At 42.9% G+C, this 20,303-nt stretch overlaps 1 protein-coding gene across 1 annotated transcript; it reads left to right on the top strand.

Moving 5' to 3' along the window:
* Window positions 1-1,440: 1,440 nt before the first annotated feature.
* LOC114664409 (protein SCO1 homolog, mitochondrial) lies at window positions 1,441-18,345 on the top strand. Its single transcript, XM_051918898.1, has 7 exons — window positions 1,441-1,643; window positions 3,869-4,012; window positions 4,465-4,555; window positions 8,156-8,353; window positions 11,717-11,809; window positions 13,821-13,936; window positions 18,021-18,345. The coding sequence occupies exons 1-7, from the start codon at window positions 1,488-1,490 to the stop codon at window positions 18,144-18,146; spliced, it is 924 nt and encodes a 307-aa protein (XP_051774858.1). The 5' UTR covers window positions 1,441-1,487; the 3' UTR covers window positions 18,147-18,345.
* The last annotated feature ends 1,958 nt before the right edge of the window (window positions 18,346-20,303 follow it).

The raw sequence follows: 20,303 nt of genomic DNA, 5'->3' as shown, positions 1-20,303 counted from the left end.
AGCCCTATAAAACTGCACCCAGAAGGTGAAAAATGGCAAATATAAGCATGCGGAGTATTATTTTTGACTATTTCAAGTTAGCGATTATAAATATGATATTATGTTTGATCCTTTACTAGGGATGTAGCCCCCTTTGGACATCTATCAGAAGGAGAAACATGACACGTCTATTACAATAAAGTATATTTAAATTTTCGAAAGCTGCGCTTCAGCTTTTAACATTTTGAAATTTTGAATATCTGTGTTTCTACGTCATGAAATAAACCCTTACATTTCGTGATGAACACCCTGAATTAGAGCGGCGTAAGCTAATTCAGTTTGTTCCAAACAAGTATGCCATAGTTGACCACAAGATGGCGACAAATACCCATTAAAATACAAACGCGCCGCGCAGCGAACACCATTCCCCCCATCCAGTTTCTCAGTTTGGTCAGAGTGGTCGCGGTTTTTTTTTTTTATGAAAGACACTGTCAGATTTTTATCGGACTCTTGGCCGTATAAAAGAAAATAATTTCCTGTATTTAGACTTCCATCCATCCATTTTCCAACCCGCTGAATCCGAACACAGGGTCACGGGGGTCTGCTGGAGCCAATCCCAGCCAACACAGGGCACAAGGCAGGGAACCAATCCCGGGCAGGGTGCCAACCCACCGCAGGACACACACAAACACACCCACACACCAAGCACACACTAGGGCCAATTTAGAATCGCCAATCCACCTAATCCACTGTGGGAGGAAACCGGAGCGCCCGGAGGAAACCCACGCAGACACAGGGAGAACATGCAAACTCCACGCAGGGAGGACCCGGGAAGTGAACCCGGGTCCCCAGATCTCCCAACTGCGAGGCAGCAGCGCTACCCACTGCGCCACCGTGCCGCACGTATTTAGACTTAAAACATCCAATTTAATCTTTTTAAGAATGCAACAACCGTTTGTGTCAGTTACCTAGGGATGTGAACGTTCTTGATCTTCTTCATCTGAAGTTATATTTTTAATATTTGACCAATTCAACTCTTTAATAGGTCGTAATTAGCGCATAAGTAGGAGTCAGGCTGATGAAACTTCTTGTGTTTGCTCAGCTCAGACTGGAAAAAATGCTAAGTGTAATAACAGCTGTAATAAAAAATGCAATTTTCCTAATTTCGTATTGAAATAATTTGCACAATATTGTATCTATTTGTCCGGGGAATGCGTAAGTTAAAACAGTCGTGGTCGTGAGTCTACAGCGGGCTTCTTTATTGATTTTCATTGCAACTCCAGCTTTCGTTTCTTTAAATACATTCCCAGATACACATATTTAAAAGGTAAATAACGCACTTATAAAGAAGACGGTTTGCCAACTGCCAATATCAGAAGAATACGATTAGCACAAAATAAGTAAAAATCCCGGAACCCTTATTTAATACGTCCACCGTTTCCAGACGACTTTTATTATTCGTTCGGACGCATTCCCGGAAGTGGGGATGCGGAAGGACAGAACGCATCATGGCTCAAGTCACCATGGTTTTGTGCAGGCGGCAGGGATTTTGTCTTTCCTGGCTCGGTTCAAACGTTTTGTGGAAGAGTCACCTTAGCTCAACTTTTTGTCGCCGTTATGGTAATGTGCAAGTGTCGTGGTCACATCGATTCGGACGACAAAAGGTGAGATGGCGCCAATGATAACTACTGCTGATGGTCCTAATGGTGGTGGTGATGATGCTGAGGATGAACACTGGTACCGGGGCAGAAGAGCATGTGGCGTTTTACCGCAGATTCCACACTGCAGTCTGTGTGCAGATCAGTCGATGCGGGTTTACCGTGAAAAGCGGGGGGAACATAGGCGGAGAAACCGATCGCTTTACTCGTCAAGGTCGTGTATCGAATGTTTTCACGCTTGGACTCTGTGCTGCCATTAGGCACCCGGTGTGTGTGAAACTGGGATCCTTCGGGGATTCATGGCCTTTCTATATTTTTCAAATATCAGAAAGATTGAGCTAAATTCAAATGTTAATTTTAGTAATAACCTAAAAAAGCGTGATGAACTGAACGACATCCACCCGTCTGTCAAACGTATTTATTTATATACTCGTGTATAGATGTATGATATATATGTCGGTGTATTTGTTTTTATGTGAATTTTCCCTTGGGATTAATAAAGTATCTATCTCTATCTGTGTAATATATATATATATATATATATATATTGTAAGAAAGGCGCTATATTGCGCCCGACCCGACACAAATTGACACGGAGGCACGTGTAAAACAAATAAACTGTTTATTTTTCTTTAGCTGGAGGGCACGTCTTCCCCGTAATCCCTACAGTCCCAAGCACAATATTCAAGCAAGTCAACACACTTTCTCTTCATCCACAACGCCTCCTTGGCAACCTCTTCCTCCCGATTCTGGCAGCTGAGTGGTGGCCGCTGGCTCCTTTTATGGGGTACCCGGAAGTGCTCCATTTGCTTGATCGCCGACATCCGGCTGCATTTCCGGGTGTGGCGAAACAAACGCCCAAAAGGGGCCAGCAGCTCCTGCCGCAGCACCCCCTGGCTGCGCCAACGGAACCCCAACAGGGCTGCACAGAACTACAACACCCATGAAGCCCTGGGGGCGTCCGAGGCAGCCATCTAGCGTCCCGGGGAAGATGCTGGGATTCCCACCCTTGTCCCCCTGGTATATATGGTGTAAGGGCGCCCGGCCTTCCGTCACACATATATATGTAGGTATATACGTATACTGTATATGTTACCATCCACAAATATGCCAATGACAACATAATTTATTTTTTTAGCACCTTTTCATACAGAGGACGTAAGTCAAAGTGTTTTACAAGAAAATGTGTCAAGAAAAGAAAAATAATCAGAAATTAGACTCAACCGAGGTTACAGCTTCATGTTTACTCGCCATTGTGTATTGGTTGAAGCCCCGCCCCACTTATGAATATTGATGAGTCACCTTAGAGTGGCAATGTAATGCGATGGGCGTTTCCTGATGTTGGGGCGTTTCGTGACTAACCGCATATCTACTGCGGGCTGTACTCTGATGGAATATTCTGGATTGTTTTTGTGCAGTGAAGTTATTCCATCCACTAGGTGGCAGTAGAATACTGTCCTCAAGTGTTATTTGGACTTAAAAATGTAAAACAGATAACCGCACCTCACCCTGAGCCTGACTCATGGTTAACAACTCGTTCATAGAATTCCGACTCTTAGTCACGCTTGGGGTTCACACCACAGACATTACACAACGGGCAATTGCCTATAATAGCAATTATTTATATAGCACAAATTGCTTTAAAATACAGTTCCAGTTGCATTTATACAATGTGTGTATATAAAGGTAGAAACAAAAAAATAAAACTTGTCACAAAAAAGTGTAGGTTCAGAGTAATTGCAAGATACATAAAAGGTTGCTAAACCCTGTTTAACCTCAAAATGTTGATATGATAACAGGCGCAAGTTCATTTTTTTCTAATTCAATTGCTAGTAAGCAGATGGCAACTGAGGAGAGCAAAGTGAAAACTCTAAGGAACTGAAAGTGAGTGAAAATAAATGTCTGGGGAGCAAAACTCCTAAGCAGTTCAGGAATTTGGAGTAGAGCAAAGGGCAGCCCAGACCCTCCTGGGTGAGGGGAATTATGCATTTACACAATCCAAGATGGTGTCAAGCAGGGAATCATAAAGGCCTTCTGCTCCTGGGAGCGCCGCGTCCTTCATCGTCGTTGGTTTATGCGCTGAGCCGGCTAATCTCAGTTCAGAGTCTTAGATTCTCATCCAGTTAAGCAGGAAGTGCTGCAGAGTTCATCGTTTTGTGTGAGAGCCTTGCAGTTTTTGTAACTAGAACTCTCTGTTAATCTTTTGTTTTCTGTTGGTATGCATATTTTAGCAAAGTCACTTGCAAGCTTCCAGTGTTCCAGCATGCGTCTCAGCACAGAGGCTTCTCCACTCCACTCCACGGATGCTGACTTCAGCCTCACCTTCACAGCCACCTGAAGGGCAGAAATCATCCAAAGGTTCAAAGAAATCTGGGGTAAGAAACCTTTCATTAACAATCTGTAATAACTGATTCATTAAGACCACTACTGGTAAATCCACCGATTAACACTGACATACCATCTAGCATCCGTTCTGTTATGAATTTCGGGCCCGTTTTTTCTGTGCTGTAATACAACGGTGAGCATTTTCAGCATTCTGTCTGGTAGGCCTGGTGTAGAAGCAGATTTCGGGAGGCTGGCACTGTTGCCACTCTTGAACCCTTTGTGATGAAAGGCGATAGATCAAATTGGGAGTTGACAGGCTTTTTAAGGATACAGAGTTGTTATTTAGATTACAAGTAGAAGCAAGCTGGGAAATATCAAGTAAATAATTTGAACACTGGGGAATTGCTTTCACTAAAATGTGTGTTACCTTCAGATGTTTGTAATATTCTGCATAAATGAACCAAATTCAAGCCGGTCCCTTTTGCTTTCTCTTTTCTAGTAGCCAGTCACATGGAAATCCCTGGCGGTGACGTTTGCAATTGGAGGAGCGTTGCTGGCAGTGATGAAATACTTCAAGAAGGAGAAAGAAGCCTGTAGGTGTCCAAATGAGGGGTCCTGGTCCATTCACTTAAATAGCGTAATGGAAGCAGAGCTCAGATGAACTTTACAGTTTGATACAAAAGATTAATTTTGAGTGCCTGCACTTTTAAAAGCGGTGGTCTGCCTGTCTTATTGAATTTCTACTCCCTGAGGCTGCTTGTTCCGTTTTGAGTCACGGTGGGCTGTAGCCTGTCATACCAGGACAAGGTGGAATAACTAATCAACTTTTGTGGAATTGGCATGGTGAAAAAGGCCAATTAAAAATTTCGTGCAAGTACCGGCCAAGTCAGGGCTGAGGGGCCTTGAGACAGGAACAGTAACTACTACACTGTTCACTGCGCTTACGTTTGAATCATTTGTGTTCAGTGAAGTCACATCTTTATTAGAATCTCAAAACATTAATGACCTCCTCAGTACTTGAGTATCATAGATAGATTTGTAGAACTTTTATTTGACCCCAGGGGGGAAATTTGGCTTTTTATGTAAGCTCTTTAAATAAATAAACAGGTAGATAAATCGATATATGTACACGCACTATAGTCAGAATAGCACACACATCATCATAAATCATGGCACCTACTGTAAATAAGCAAGGTGTTGTATAACTGGAAGTCATCAAGACTTAAAATTAATCATATTGTAGTTCCATTAAGAAAGTGGCTTTGAAAATATTATTAAGATTTCTTGAGCAGCCATTTTAGTGTTAGCTTTTACAGCAGCACACGTGTGTGAACAACCATCTCTGAGGTTCTGGGCTGAGAGGTTTAACCACAAATGCCGAATGTACCAAAATGTTAAAAATAGTGATTTTTGACCATAAAACTCAATTTATAATTATTCCCATCCATCCATTTTCCAACCCGCTGAATCCGAACACAGGGTCACGGGGGTCTGCTGGAGCCAATCCCAGCCAACACGGGGCACAAGGCAGGAACCAATCCCGGGCAGGGTGCCAACCCACCGCAGTTTATAATTATTTGTTTTTCTTTTTTTATATAAAAGTTTAAATTAAATATTTTCATTTTTTGTAACAGTGTAGACTGAGTCATTTAGTGCATTAGACCAGGGGTTCTCAAACTCGGTCCTGGGGACCCACTGTGGCTGCAGGTTTTTGTTCCAACCAGATTCCTAATCAGTGACAACAACTGATAACACTGAGCTCAATTAATTGGCTGTTTTTTTTTTCTCTTGTTCTGCATTAAGAAAGCCCCGCAGAATTGATTTTTACATTTATGAAACAATTAGGAATATTTCCATTTTTGCTAGAGATTTAAATGCTTAACTCCCTTTTGTTGATCTCATTATATTTTGCCCTTTCTCTGTGCAGTTTGCTCCCTTCATTGTATCTTACGAATGACAACGAGCAGAGCAGACACCTAGGCAAACAACACTGAATGATCAAAGGCTGCAACTACTTTAGCATTAGACCCACTAATTAGAAGATAATGAATTAATTAAACAATTAGAACACCCGGCAAAAAACAGAATGAAAATCAAGATGGAAAATATTGTTAAAAAGAAAACAAAATACATTATTCCCATATAACTGCTTGGTACAGTTCACTTAATTAGCCCAGGAGTCCAATTAAAAATAGAAGCTGGTTGGAACAAAAACCTACAGCCACAGTGGGCCCCCAGGGCCGACGTGGAGAACCCCAGCATTAGTCTGTTGCCCCTTATGACAGAACATTAGCACCATCTTGTGGTGGAAAAGAATCTGAACATGACTGCTGAATGGCTCTGTTCCTGTCATGTGTCTCGCTCATTTTTCTGAACCTGCAGTTTCCATTCCAGGGTTGTGGTTCCAGAGTCTGTCAGAGCAGAGCCCCTGATGGGATGGCTGTCCATCACAGGGCACACTCACATAGACAACCACCCATGGTCATACTGAGTCAATTAGCTTATTTTGAATTTGTAATGTATGGTAAATAGATGGAACTTTATATGGCTTTTTATATAAGTTCTTTAAATAAATAGATGTATAAATAGAAAGATAAATATATAAATAATTAAATATATATACATATATATATCCATCCATCCATTTTCCAACCTGCTGAATCCGAACACAGGGTCACGGGGGTCTGCTGGAGCCAATCCCAGCCAACACAGGGCACAAGGCAGGAACCAATCCCGGGCAGGGTGCCAACCCACCGCAGTACACACACACACACATATATATATATATATATATATATATATATATATATATATATATATATAAAATGTATATACGCATGCATACATGTACAGTGGAACCTCGGGTCATGACTGTAATTCGTTCCAAAACTCTGGTCGCAACCCGATTTGGTTGTGGGCTGAAGCAATTTCCCCCCATAGGGTTGTATGTAAATACAATTAATCCGTTCCAGACCGTGTGAGCTGAATGTAAATATATATATTTTTAATTATACCATAGAATGCACAGTGTAATAGTAAACTAAATGTAAAAACATTGAATAACAGAGAAAACTAACATTGCAGGAGTTCATGCTACAGCCTTACGAACTGATCGCTGTAAACACTTTTTTTTTTAATGAGTTTTAAGCACAGGGAAAAAAATGAACATTTGAAAAATCCGTAATTTATACAAAAACGAACCATAAACAACCAAGAAAACTAACCTTGCATGAGTCGAGTTCTGGCATGAAGGATGTGAGGAGGAACTGGGTGGAGAGGAGATTACAGTTTTGAGGTAGAGTCCCTCTGCACGATGCACATCTGACCGAGAACAATGTACTGTACAGGGAGAGACTGAACACGTGCGGAAATCATCGGCGCGTACAAACCGGAAGGGAAACTGGCTTGTTCGTCACCCGAGTGTGTGGTTGTGAACAGATGCAAAAGTTTGGCGAACTTTTTGGTCATAACCCGATTTGTACGTGTTCAGAGACGTTCGTGACCTGAGGTTCCAATATATATATATATATATATATATATATATATATATATATATATATATATATATATATATATATATATATATATATATATATAATGTGTGTGTATATGTATGTATATACTGTATATACTCTCACACACTATGGTCTGAACACACACCAGAATGAATGAAAAGGAAGAAAAGTTAAAAAGAAATAAAAGTCCTGCCTTGGCAGTCGCAGTCCCAGTGAGGCGCTATACAGGCATGTAGTTGTGGGTACAAAGGAGTCCCAGTCGTGTTTCTGGACACACCTCTGCTGATTCATTTGTTGTCTGAAAGTCCTCAGTGTTAGCGTGTCACAGAGAGGATGCACAGCTTTGTTCATGGTGTATTATTGGTAGGAGTTAAAATGAAATCTTAATTTACGATGCCCAGTGCTCCTGAACTGTCTTAAGTAAACATTTATTTGTCTTGTCATTTTCCAAAATCCTTTCCTCTTAGGTGTCTAGGGTCATCGTTGATGTCACGTGTGCAAATGCCGAGTATCGTGAGATTCTGAGTTGTATGTGTGCTAGAGCATACTTGTGCTATTGTTATGCAAGCAATCCAACTCTGTAATCTTGTAATAAAATACTTGCAGTTTTACACAAATATTGCATGTAAAATCCTGATTAATTGAAACAATAATCAACTGTGGATTTTTCCATTGCAGCTTTTGAGCGGGAGCGAAAACGGGTTCTTGGGAAGCCTTCTCTCGGAGGTCCTTTCTCGCTAATAGATCACAATGGACAGCAGAGGAAGAGCGAAGATTTCCATGGGCAGTGGGTATTGATCTACTTTGGATTTACTCACTGCCCAGATATTTGTCCAGAGGAAATGGAGAAAATGATCGAGGCCGTGGAGGAGATAGGTAACGTGCAGTTGGCTTTAAGTGAACTTTATTTTTTTTTTCCATATCAATTCCTCTTAAAATGTTTATTTCACTTTTGGGTTTTTCTTTTTGTCATAGAGATAGTGGAATTGTGGAAGAGGTGGGGGGGCTTAGGACTAGAAGCAGCAGCAGCAGCACTCCTGGCCTCCAGCTGTCTGTTGAAGCTGCAGTTATACATTCATTTGCCTGATCTGCATTGCTGCATTAGTTTAGTAAGTCCTGCGTTTGAGCAGCTGCCTGAAGTAATTGACAGTATCACTGATTAGCTCTGAACGACGCTGGATAGTTTGGATCGCTAAAACTCTTAACGCCTGTTGCACACTAGTGGTCCAGTCAGGGGTGTAAATCTGCACTCTGAATTTGCCTACTTGTGGCTTTGGCTTAGCAGGCGATGAACGCGCGGAGGAGAGAGAAAGTCACACAGGGCCACCTGTGAATACAAGTTGGCATTTATGATATCTTTGCCCTCTGATTAGCCAATGTGCAGACGCCAGTTAGCTTAACCTGCATGAGAAACTGAAAGTGCTTTGGAAGCATTAAAAGAAAACCATTACAAAAACAGATAAAAGGTAAAAATTGGAGGAATCCCTAACCCTAATTACAGTTGTATTCAGGCATATTATAAGACTGTAATGGTTGTAATGTCTGATTTGATCACATATGCTATGTTCAGAGGTCAAGGAAGAAGAGGAAACCAAAAAATCCAGCAGGCAATGACAATGTGGAAAGTAAATCTCTAGGAAAATCTAACCACTCCGCCTCACCTCGGCATTCTATGCTACTTAAATGTGATAAAGTCATTCATTAGTATCCATAAATGATGGAAAGTTCTAGAAGATCGGATGTTGCAGTTATCACTCCAGGAGCAGCATCTCCCTTATCCTTTACTACATGATGTCAGTAGAGGGCTTTGACCAGAGTGACACCACAAGATTATCTGTGCTAACAAATGCAAGCCTATGCAGTTATGGTTATTTTATTCAATGAAAAAACCAAGATTAACCTTTTATTTTTTGCCATTTTTAAATGTTTAACAGTATTATCCTGATGTATCAGTCCAAATTATTGATTCATCAAAGCTGAAATCTGGGAAGGTGTAAGATTGTGCTGAGCTTTATATACAATGGAGAGTTGTTAAGCTCAGTCCCTAGCGGGCCGCCAGTCTAATAATGCTTGGACTGGTGAAATGTGCTTTCATTTTCTGTTCTTTATTACAATTGTTGGTGATGAGCTTTGAACAAGCTGCAGCTGATTTCTGTCTTCTCTTTGTAGTCCTGATAGAAGTGTAGTGTTGTGGCTCGAGCTTTTGGGCAGGAGAGGTGGTCTCGAGGGGCTTCACTGCCACTGTGAGTGCGGCAGCAGAGGGTGCGTGTCTGACATACTGTATATAGCATTTGTGTCACATATATAAACTGTTCAAAAAAAATTAAAGGAACCCTTTTGAATCCGAGTATAGCATCAAGTCAATGAAACATCTGAGCTATTGATCTGGCCAGTTAAGTAGCAGAAGGGCTTGTTCATCAGTTTCAGCTGCTTTGGTGCACTAGAGGGGCAACAATGAGACGACCCCCAAAACGGGAGTGAATGGTTTAGCAGGTGGAGGTCACTGACATTTTTCCCTCCTCTTCTATTTTGTCACTCATTTTGCATTTGGCTACGGTTAGTGTCACTACTGGTAGCATGAGGACATACCTGCACCCTATAGAGGTAGCACAGGTAGTCCAACTTCTCCAGGATGGCACATCAATACGTGTCATTGCCAGAAGGTTTGCTGCGTCTCCCAGCGCAGTCTCAAGGGCATGGAGGAGATTCCAGGAGACAGACAGGCAGTTCCTCTAGGAGAGCTGGACAGGGCCCATCGTAGAAGATCCTTAACCCATCAGCAGGACCCACCGGTATCTGCTACTTTGGGAAAGGAGGAACAGGATGAGCACTGGCAGAGCCTACAAAATGACCTGCAGCAGGCAGGCCAAAAGTGTGAATGTCTCTGAGCAAACAATCAGAAACAGACCTCATGAGGTTGGCCCGAGGGCCTGAAGTCCTCTATTGGGCACCGTGGAGCTCAATTGGCATTTGCCATAGAATACCAGAAGGTCCACCACTGGCACCCTGTGCTTTTCACAGATGAGAGAAGGTTCACCCTGAGCACATGTGACAGATATGAAAGGGTCTGGAGAAGCCATGGAGAATGTTATGTTGCCTGTAACATGTTTGGTGGTGGGTCAGTGATGGTCTCTCTGGGGTGGCATATCCATGGAGGGACGTACAGACCTCTACATCGAGTCCTTCCATGAGAACCCTAAAAACTTAAAAGATTACTGTAATTTCATTTATGTTAGGTAGAATGGTGTCGTGGCCTGGAACCCCTGCAGATTTTATTTTTTCTCCAGCCGTCTGGAGTTTTTTTTTTTTGTTTTTTCTGTCCCCCCTGGCCATCGGACCTTACTCTTTTCCATGTTAATTAATGTTGTCTTATTTTAATTTCTTATTTTGTCTTTTATTTTTCTTTTCTTCATTATGTAAAAGCACTTTGAGCTACTTTTTGTATGACAATGTGCCATATAAATAAATGTTGTTGTTGTTGTACAGTCTAGACAATGGCACCTTGACTGCCATTACGTATCGAGATGAAATCCTTGGACCTATTGATAGACCTTATGCTGGTGCAGTGGATTCCTGGGTTCCTCCTGGTGCACGACAATGCCCGGCCTCATGTGGCATAGAGGATGAAGGAATTGATCCCATTGACTGGTTACCACGCTCACTCGCCTGACCTCAATCCAATAGAACACGTCTAGGTGGTACATTACATTTCGGTCCATCCGATGCCTCAGCCTGTCAAGGAGCTCACTGATCCTCTGGTCCAGATCTGAGCGGAGATCCCCCAGGACACCATTAGGAGGTTGTCCGGCACGAATACAAACACGTGGGGGGTATGCAAACTACTGAGTATGATTTTGAGTTACTCCAATGAAATTTCAGCCAAATGGACGAGCCTGCCTGCCTGCCACATCATTCTTTCCCTTTTATTTTCAGGGTGTCTTTGAATTCAGCCCTCTGTAGGTTGATTATATTCATCTCCATCAAACGATGTGGCTGCCATCCTCTCGTTCCTAACACTTCACCATATCAGTCCAGATCAGTAGAGATAGCCAGCAGGATTTTTTTTTCCATTGAGATCTGATGTGTTTTTAAAGTGTTCCTTTAATTTTTATGACCAGTATATATATGAAGATACTTTTGGTTACAAATGAAACCACTGGGGAAGGAAATTTTAATTTATTTTTTATCCTTTAGATTTTGAATGTTTAACAGTCTCTTCACATTTTTGAATATTTGCAGATAGAATTCCTACTCTGCCCAATCTCACACCCCTCTTCATTACAATTGACCCCGAGAGGGATAATCCAGAGGCCGTTGCAAAATATGTTAAAGGTAAGAATCTTAAATGCAGTTTTTAAATTTTGTTTTAGGAGTGCAGTACAACTGTTAAGTTACAAGTCAGTCAGCCATTTAATACCCCATCTTATTCAAATACAGTGGGGCAAAAAAGTATTTAGTCAGCCACCAATTGTGCAAGTTCTCCCACTTAAAAAGATGAGAGAGGCCTGTAATTTTCATCATAGGTATACCTCAACTATGAGAGACAAAATGAGAAGAAAAATCCAGAAAATCACATTGTCTGATTTTTAAAGAATTTATTTGCAAATTTTGGTGGAAAATAAGTATTTGGTCACCTACAAACAAGCAAGATTTCTGGCTCTCACAGACCTGTAACTTCTTCTGTAAGAGGCTCCTCTGTCCTCCACTCGTTACCTGTATTAATGGCACCTGTTTGAACTCGTTATCAATATAAAAGACACCTGTCCACAACCTCAAACAGTCACACTCCAAACTCCACTATGGCCAAGACCAAAGAGCTGTCAAAGGATACCAGAAACACAATTGTAGACCTGCACCAGGCTGGGAAGACTGAATCTGCAATAGGTAAGCAGCTTGGTGTGAAGAAATCAACTGTGGGAGCAATTATTAGAAAATGGAAGACATACAAGACCACTGATAATCTCCCTCGATCTGGGGCTCCACGCAAGATCTCACCCCGTGGGGTCAAAATGATCACAAGAACGGTGAGCAAAAATCCCAGAACCACACGGGGGGACCTAGTGAATGACCTGCAGAGAGCTGGGACCAAAGTAACAAAGGCTACCATCAGTAACACACTACGCCGCCAGGGACTCAAATCCTGTTGTGCCAGATGTGCCCCCCTGCTTAAGCCAGTACATGAGCAGGCCCGTCTGAAGTTTGCTAGAGAGCATTTGGATGATCCAGAAGAGGACTGGGAGAATGTCATATGGCCAGATGAAACCAAAATAGAACTTTTTGGTAAAAACTCTACTCGTCGTGTTTGGAGGAGAAAGAATGCTGAGTTGCATCCAAAGAACACCATACCTACTGTAAAGCATGGGGGTGGAAACATCATGCTTTGGGGCTGTTTTTCTGCAAAGGGACCAGGATGACTGATCCGTGTAAAGGAAAGAATGAATAGGGCCATGTATCGTCAGATTTTGAGTGAAAACCTCCTTCAATCAGCAAGGGCATTGAAGATGAAACATGGCTGGGTCTTTCAGCATGACAATGATCCCAAACACACCGCCTGGGTAACGGAGTGTCTTCGTAAGAAGCATTTCAAGGTCCTGGAGTGGCCTAGCCAGTCTCCAGATCTCAACCCCATAGAAAATCTTTGGAGGGAGTTGAAAGTCCATGTTGCCCAGCGACAGCCCCAAAACATCACTGCTCTAGAGGAGATCTGCATGGAGGAATGGGCCAAAATACCAGCAACAGTGTGTGAAAACCTTATGAAGACTTACAGAAAACGTTTGACCTCTGTCATTACCAACAAAGGGTATATAACAAAGTATTGAGATGAACTTTTGTTATTGACCAAATACTTATTTTCCACCATAATTTGCAAATAAATTCTTCAAAAATCAGACAATGTGATTTTCTGGATTTTTTTCCTCCTTTTGTCTCTCATAGTTGAGGTATACCTATGATGAAAATTACAGGCCTCTCTCGTCTTTTTAAGTGGGAGAACGTGCACAATTGGTGACTGACTAAATACTTTTTTGCCCCACTGTAAGAGCAGCTGCTCCACATATAGATGGTGGTCTGTTAGTATGGTTTGGAGCTCAGGGGGCTCCTTTTGTGTACATTGAACATACATATGGACTGTAGGTAGTCATTTTAATTTATGCAAGGATATCTACACAAATATTAATTGCCATACAAAAATAGCATTACACGTGGAAATGAAAGGGCTAATGAAGAGGCTGCATGAGAAGAGAATCAAGGAATGTTAACTAGAATGGGGAAGATGAAAAAGATTGTCCTTAACTAAAAGTGGACTTCCTTTATCTACAACCTTTGCTATGTTTTTTCTTTGTAGAGTTTTCATCAAAGCTTATTGGACTGACGGGCTCATCAGAGCAAATAGAACAAGTGTCCAGGGCATACAGAGTATATTACAGCCAGGGCCCGAAGGATGAAGACAATGACTACATTGTAAGTGGACTTAAAGATTGGGAGGATCATTAAACTTGCTAGTCTCCATAGTTGTTTCTCATAAGAACATAAGAAATATGACAAACAAAACGAGACCATTCAGTCCATCAAGTCCATTTGTTTAGCTCATAGCTATAAACCATCATAGAGATGTGTGGAAATTTCTGATTACGCAGCTCTCAAAAATCTTAGCTTAAGGTTTTCCCTAAAACTCCTTTTGTCCCAGTTGACACAGCATGGCTGGAGACATCTCTTTATTTTATTTAGTGCATTGTTTTTTAAAAGAGCCACCGTGGTACTCGCTAGTTTGGTAGTTGACTCTAAATTTGTATTGTGTGTTTGTGTTGGACTGGCATCCTGACCAGAGTTGGTTCCTACCTTTTTAGTGTGCACAACCCTGCTGTTGAGTTAAGTGAGTTTTAAACCAGGGATCTCAAACTCCAGTACCGGAGGGCTGCCATGGCTGCAGGTTTTCATTCTTACTCTTTTCTTAATTAGTGACCTGTTTTTTGAATTAGTTTTAATTGACTTGTTTTTTTAAGATTTGTTCCCCAGAATTTCTTCATCGTTCCTCTGAATTGCTTCATTTCTGTCCTTAAACAGAAATGAAATGTAAAGTGAGTGAGTCGACAGAAGACCAACTAAATCAGGGCCTCAAACTCCGACCAATTTCACTCCAACCAGTTGCTTAATGAGGCGGCAAGTCTTGATGTTAATTAAAGCCGAACTTTAATTCCATGGCTTGTTGTTGCTCTCATTGTGCAATAGCAGACATTTTCAGAATTGTTGATTTTTTTTTTCTTTACTTTTCTTAGAACATCGTTAAAATGTTTTGGGGACCTGAGCAAATGGACTTTCCCGTGACCTCCGCCCTTTTCATTTTCAGATATTGTATGAAGGGCAGCACGGTGGCGCAGTGGGTAGCGCTGCTGCCTCACAGTTAGGAGACCCAGGTTCGCTTCCCGGGTCCTCCCTGCGTGGAGCTTGCATGTTCTTCCCATGTCTGTGTGGGTTTCCTCCCACAGCCCAGAGACATGCAGGTTGGGTGCATTGGCGATTCTAAATTATCCCTAGTGGGTGTGTGTGTGTGCGCTGCGGTGGGCTGGTGCCCTACCCGGGGTTTATTTCCTGCCTTGCAGCCTGTGCTGGCTGGGATTGGCTCCAGCAGACCCCATGACCATGTGGTAGGATATAGCGGGTTGGACGATGACTGACTGATTCGATACTATAATCTCTAGTGTCTTGCAAAGAAATCTGAACACTGCTACTTATTTCTAACTTTTTATGGATGTAAAGGGGGTGGCACGGTGGCGCAGTGGCTCTGTGTTAGGATTATAGCGGGTTGGATAATGGATGGATGGCTATTGTATGATGGTCACAGTTTGGAGGTCATGTTTTGATTCGTTTTGTATCTCATTATTGTTTGGCTGCTAATTAAGGAAAAAGAAACAAGGGGTCAGAATCTTCAAGAGCAAGTCAATTCAAATTAGTTCAAAAGAAGTTAATTAGCAAAAACAGGTCACTACTTAAGAAAAGGGCTAGAATGAAAATCAGGACTGGAGTTTGAGATCCCAGGTTTAAGGGATTGGTGGGGTGAATGGGTTGATTCAATGATCAGCCATTGAAGAGAGTTTCAGGCAAAGGGACAGACTGACTGCAATTTTAAAGACTGATGGTCTATTTTTACATTATGTTCATGAATAACTCGTGGGACTTTGCTCGCCAACCTCTCCTCATCCCCCAGCCCCAAGGCGCTACACTTAAACGCACCCCAAGGAGACGCGGCCGCTCCTCTGAAACCCCTCTTAAACGGTGATACAATGGGAGACAAAAACATTTTTTTTTAATCTCCTCTTTGCTCGATCAGCTGCTGGCTTGCTGCTGCTGCTGCCGTGCCGCGTGATCTGCATTTCGCACAGCGATTCAAACGTTTAAAAGCCTGTACAGCGGCTGTCCTTTTTGTCTCAATGCCTTGTCTCTCTTCTCCCCCAGACATCCTCAAACACTATGCGATCTCTTTTCGCCGTTCCGTTATTTCACCGAGTAATGTCTTCCGTTTGTTTGCACTAATGCGATCTTTACTGTTATTTTTTTTTTTTTGAGACTTTTGAATTTTCCTGCTTCCATTATTTCTAACCTGCCCTGCATGAGCATCACGGGACTTGCTTCTAATGGTTGTACAGTGCATCTGGAAAGTATTCACAGCATATCACTTTTTCCACATTTTGTTAATGTTACAGCCTTATTCCAAAATGGATTAAATTCATTTTTTTCCTCAGAATTCTACACACAACACCCCATAATGACAAGGTGAAAAAAGTTCACTTGAGGTTTTTGCAAATTTATTAAAAATAAAAAAACTGAGAAATCCCATGTCCATAAGTATTCACAGCCTTTGCTCAATACTTTGACGATGCCCCTTTGGCAGCAATTCCAGCCTCAAGTCTTGTTGAATATGATGCCACAAGCTTGGCACACCTATCCTTGGCCAGTTTGGCCCATTCCTCTTTGCAGCACCTCTCAAGCTCCATCAGGTTGGATGGGAAGCGTCGCTGCACAGCCATTTTAAGATCTCTCCAGAGATGTTCAATCGGATTCAAGTCTGGGCTCTGGCTGGGCCACTCAAGGACATTCACAGAGTTGTCCTGAAGCCACTCCTTTGATATCTTGGCTGTGTGCTTAGGGTCGTTGTCCTGCTGAAAGATGAACCGTCGCCCCAGTCTGAGGTCAAGAGCGCTCTGGAGCAGGTTTTCATCCAGGATGTCTCTGTACATTGCTGCAGTCATCTTTCCCTTTATCCTGACTAGTCTCCCAGTCCCTGCTGCTGAAAAACATCCCCACAGCATGATGCTGCCACCACCATGCTTCACTGTAGGGATGGTGCCAGGTTTCCTCTAAACGTGACGCCTGGCATTCACACCAAAGAGTTCAATCTTTGTCTAATCAGACCAGAGAATTTTCTTTCTCATGGTCTGAGAGTCCTTCAGGTGCCTTTTGGCAAACTCCAGGCGGGCTGCAATGTGCCTTTTACTAAGGAGTGGCTTCCGTCTGGCCACTCTACCATACAGGCCTGATTGGTGGATTGCTGCAGAGATGGTTGTCCTTCTGGAAGGTTCTCCTCTCTCCACAGAGGACCTCTGGAGCTCTGACAGAGTGATCATTGGGTTCTTGGTCACCTCCCTGACTAAGGCCCTTCTCCCCCGATCACTCAGTTTAGATGGCCGGCCAGCTCTAGGAAGAGTCCTGGTGGTATTGAATTTCTTCCACTTACGGATGAAGGAGGCCATTGTGCTCATTGGGACCTTCAAAGCAGCAGAAATTTTTCTGTAACCTTCCCCAGATTTGTGCCTCGAGACAATCCTGCCTCTGAGGTCTACAGACAATTCCTTTGACTTCATGCTTGGTTTGTGCTCTGACATGAACTGTCAACTGTGGGACCTTCTATAGACAGGTGTGTGCCTTTCCAAATCAGGTCCAATCAACTGAATTTACCACAGGTGGACTCCAATGAAGCTGCAGAAACATCTCAAGGATGATCAGGGGAAACAGGAGGCACCTAAGCTCAATTTTGAGCTTCATGGCAAAGGCTGTGAATACTTATGGACATGTGCTTTCTCAATATTTTTATTTTTCATAAATTTGCAAAAACCTCAAGTAAACTTTTCACGTTGTCATTATGGGGTGTTGTGTGTAGAATTCTGAGGAAAAAAATGACTTTAATCCATTTTGGAATAAGGCTGTAACATAACAAAATGTGGAAAAAGTGATGAAGCGCTGGGAATACTTTCCGGATGCACTGTAAGTATGACTTGACTTGTCCGTCTCGCGGGACGTGAAAGTGTCTCTCTGTCTCTCTTCCAAAGATCACGTCTCGTCGCAAGATTTTTTTTATAATAGAGAGATGTGTGCATGATGTGATGCATAGTTGGAATGGTATGACTTAAGGTTTTTGTGTTATGAACAATTTCCCATGAGCCTCTAGCACAGTGCCTGAATATCCATCAGAAGGCTAAAATAAAGTAAATGCCGTTCACTGTAGATTTGCTACATAACCACTCCACTGTTTGTGTTTGCATTTTATCAGGTTGATCACACGATAATCATGTACCTGCTTGGCCCCAAAGGTGAATTTTTGGAGTACTTCGGTCAGAACAAGAAGAGCTCGGAAATAGCAGCTTCAGTAGCTTCCTACATGCGAAAGTACAAGTAGGACATTTGCAGAGATAGAGTGAAGTCTGCTTCGTTCCGAGGCAGAGTGAAACAGTATGGGTATCCATATGCATTTTCAAAATGAGGTTTCTGTTTATATTGTGATCTCTAATTTGCTATTTTGGTTAATGCAGTAATGATGTTCCATTTACAAAGATGAATATCATTTTGTGGCTTACAAATTAAATCCTTTAAAGTTCTTCTTTTGCTATTTTTCTCTTATGGGGTGCCCTCTAGTGGGTACTCTAACTCAAAGCTTGTTTGTTAATTTTTCTTTTTTGTGTTATAAAATCACAGGCAGAGTTTAACAGATGAGGGAAAAACATAATAAACACTTGGCAGCTGCTGTAGGACTTGCCATCCATATCATCCTCTTCCTTTATCTCACTTGTCTTTAGGCCTCTCCTCTGTCTCCTGGTGCTCAAAGTTCAATAAACCTTTGTAGGGACTGGCTGTTCGTACTGCCGGAAGGCCCAATTCTTTAACTTGACAGTATCCCTTACCACTGGTTTCTGCCAACAATCTTAGGGTTGCTGCCATGACAAGCACCACCAATATGTTGGCAACTCCTTGAAGCTGTTCACAGTACTTCGGTTTTGGTCAGGGCCGTTGAGACTGAATAGACAGTAGTAGAGTAGAAAGTAACATACCCTCCAGGCGTCACAGGAGGAGTCCCACTCCTGGAGTGATGTCATGGAGGCCGAACAGATTCAAAAATAGTGTTGTGGTGGACGGCCGGGACGCCCCTTTGATACTGGATCCTGGGGAGCAGCCATGGGATGCACACTACATCCCCGAAACATTTGGTGGCAGCTCCCCTGGGTTGCATCTGGGCCACAATGGTGGAACACTGGATTGTATTGTGAATTTCCCATTGGGATCAATAAAGTATCTCTGTATCTGTCTGTCTGTCTGTCTATCCCTCCCTGTTGGGCTCCATGGCCACTGCCAGGGGGAGCTGCGTGGCTTAACGAGCCCATGTGGGCTGGACTGTAGCCACACCCGGAACTGCAGCTGGAAGTAGGTCAACAAGCACCTGGAGCACTTCTGGAGATGCTAGAACAGGAGCCTGCAGCCACTGCTGTAGGCGCCAGAGTCGGGAGGAGGAGGTGTAGTAGTAGTAGTAGTAGTAGTGGAGGAGGAAGAAGAAGAAGAAGAGTGTGGTTTGGGGTGATTTACTTTGTGTATTGTTTTGGGACTGTGTTGGGCCTGTGGGACACGGGGAAGACGTGCCCCATGGCTGAAGAAAAATAAAAACCCATTTGTGTTTATTTTAGACGTGCCTACGTTGTCAGTCTGTGTCGGGTCGACGCCTATATAGCGCCTTTGCCACAGTGTCTTAGAGAATATAAAACACGTATCAGAATTATACACAAAGTAGATAATCGAAAATGCAAACCAAACAAAAAAACAAAACTCAAGGTTTTGAACCCCCTCATCTGCCTCTTGCAGGCTTTCCGACTAACCTAAAAAAGTACAATGAAACAATGCCATTCTCGCCACTCGTGTGCACACACCCACACACCCACATGCTTGTGCCCTCTGTACTCCACCCTTCCTTAGTGCCCTTGCACAGTTCACCACCGGTCAAATCTTGGAGTCTCTTCCAGGGTCATAGTTGTTCCAGGTGCACCAGGCTAGAATGCCCTCTGGTGTTCTCCAGCATTCCTGCACTCCTGAGATTTCGGTTGCCACTAAACGGTTAGTTCCACCACTCTATCGAAGACACAGCATGGACCCTTCTGTTCCTTCTTAGGCCCTTGTCCCCTGTAGCAATCATGTGGTCTTCTGGCCACCTACCAGACCTCAATGCTGTCAGATTCTTCTCCCAGGAGGCATCTTGCTTCCTTTATTTATAAGGAAGGTAAAACCCCACAGGATCTTGCAACCTCTTCCCTTGCCTTTATTGATCTCACTAACAGTGGGCAGGCATCCTGGCATTTGTTTGCTCACCTGCCTTGGAGTTTGCTGGAGGGACAAAACACATTTCCTGCCAGGCCAACTCTCTGTCCGTCTGTCTCATAAATGGCAAAGCCCCCCCACCCAGCCCTTGCCTTGTGCTTTTCTGAGACATCCACTATGTTCAAAATGCTGAGTGCCCTCTAGTGCCCAGTGAACTGAAACACATTCAGGGGTAGGGCATCGACTGGCAGTGTCC

Source organism: Erpetoichthys calabaricus, chromosome 14 (assembly GCF_900747795.2).
Source record: "Erpetoichthys calabaricus chromosome 14, fErpCal1.3, whole genome shotgun sequence".
NCBI lineage: Eukaryota > Metazoa > Chordata > Cladistia > Polypteriformes > Polypteridae > Erpetoichthys > Erpetoichthys calabaricus.
Note: the sequence above shows the minus strand (reverse complement) of the source record. Positions and strands in the feature narration are given on the sequence as shown.

Excerpts from the sequence above, each read along its gene's own strand:
- LOC114664409 (XM_051918898.1), top strand. The coding sequence starts at position 1,488 with ATGGCTCAAGTCACCATGGTTTTGTGCAGGCGGCAGGGATTTTGTCTT. Across the intron at positions 4,013-4,464 it reads AAGGTTCAAAGAAATCTGGG|CCAGTCACATGGAAATCCCT; the intron begins GTAAGAAACCTT and ends CTTTTCTAGTAG. Across the intron at positions 4,556-8,155 it reads CAAGAAGGAGAAAGAAGCCT|CTTTTGAGCGGGAGCGAAAA; the intron begins GTAGGTGTCCAA and ends TTTCCATTGCAG.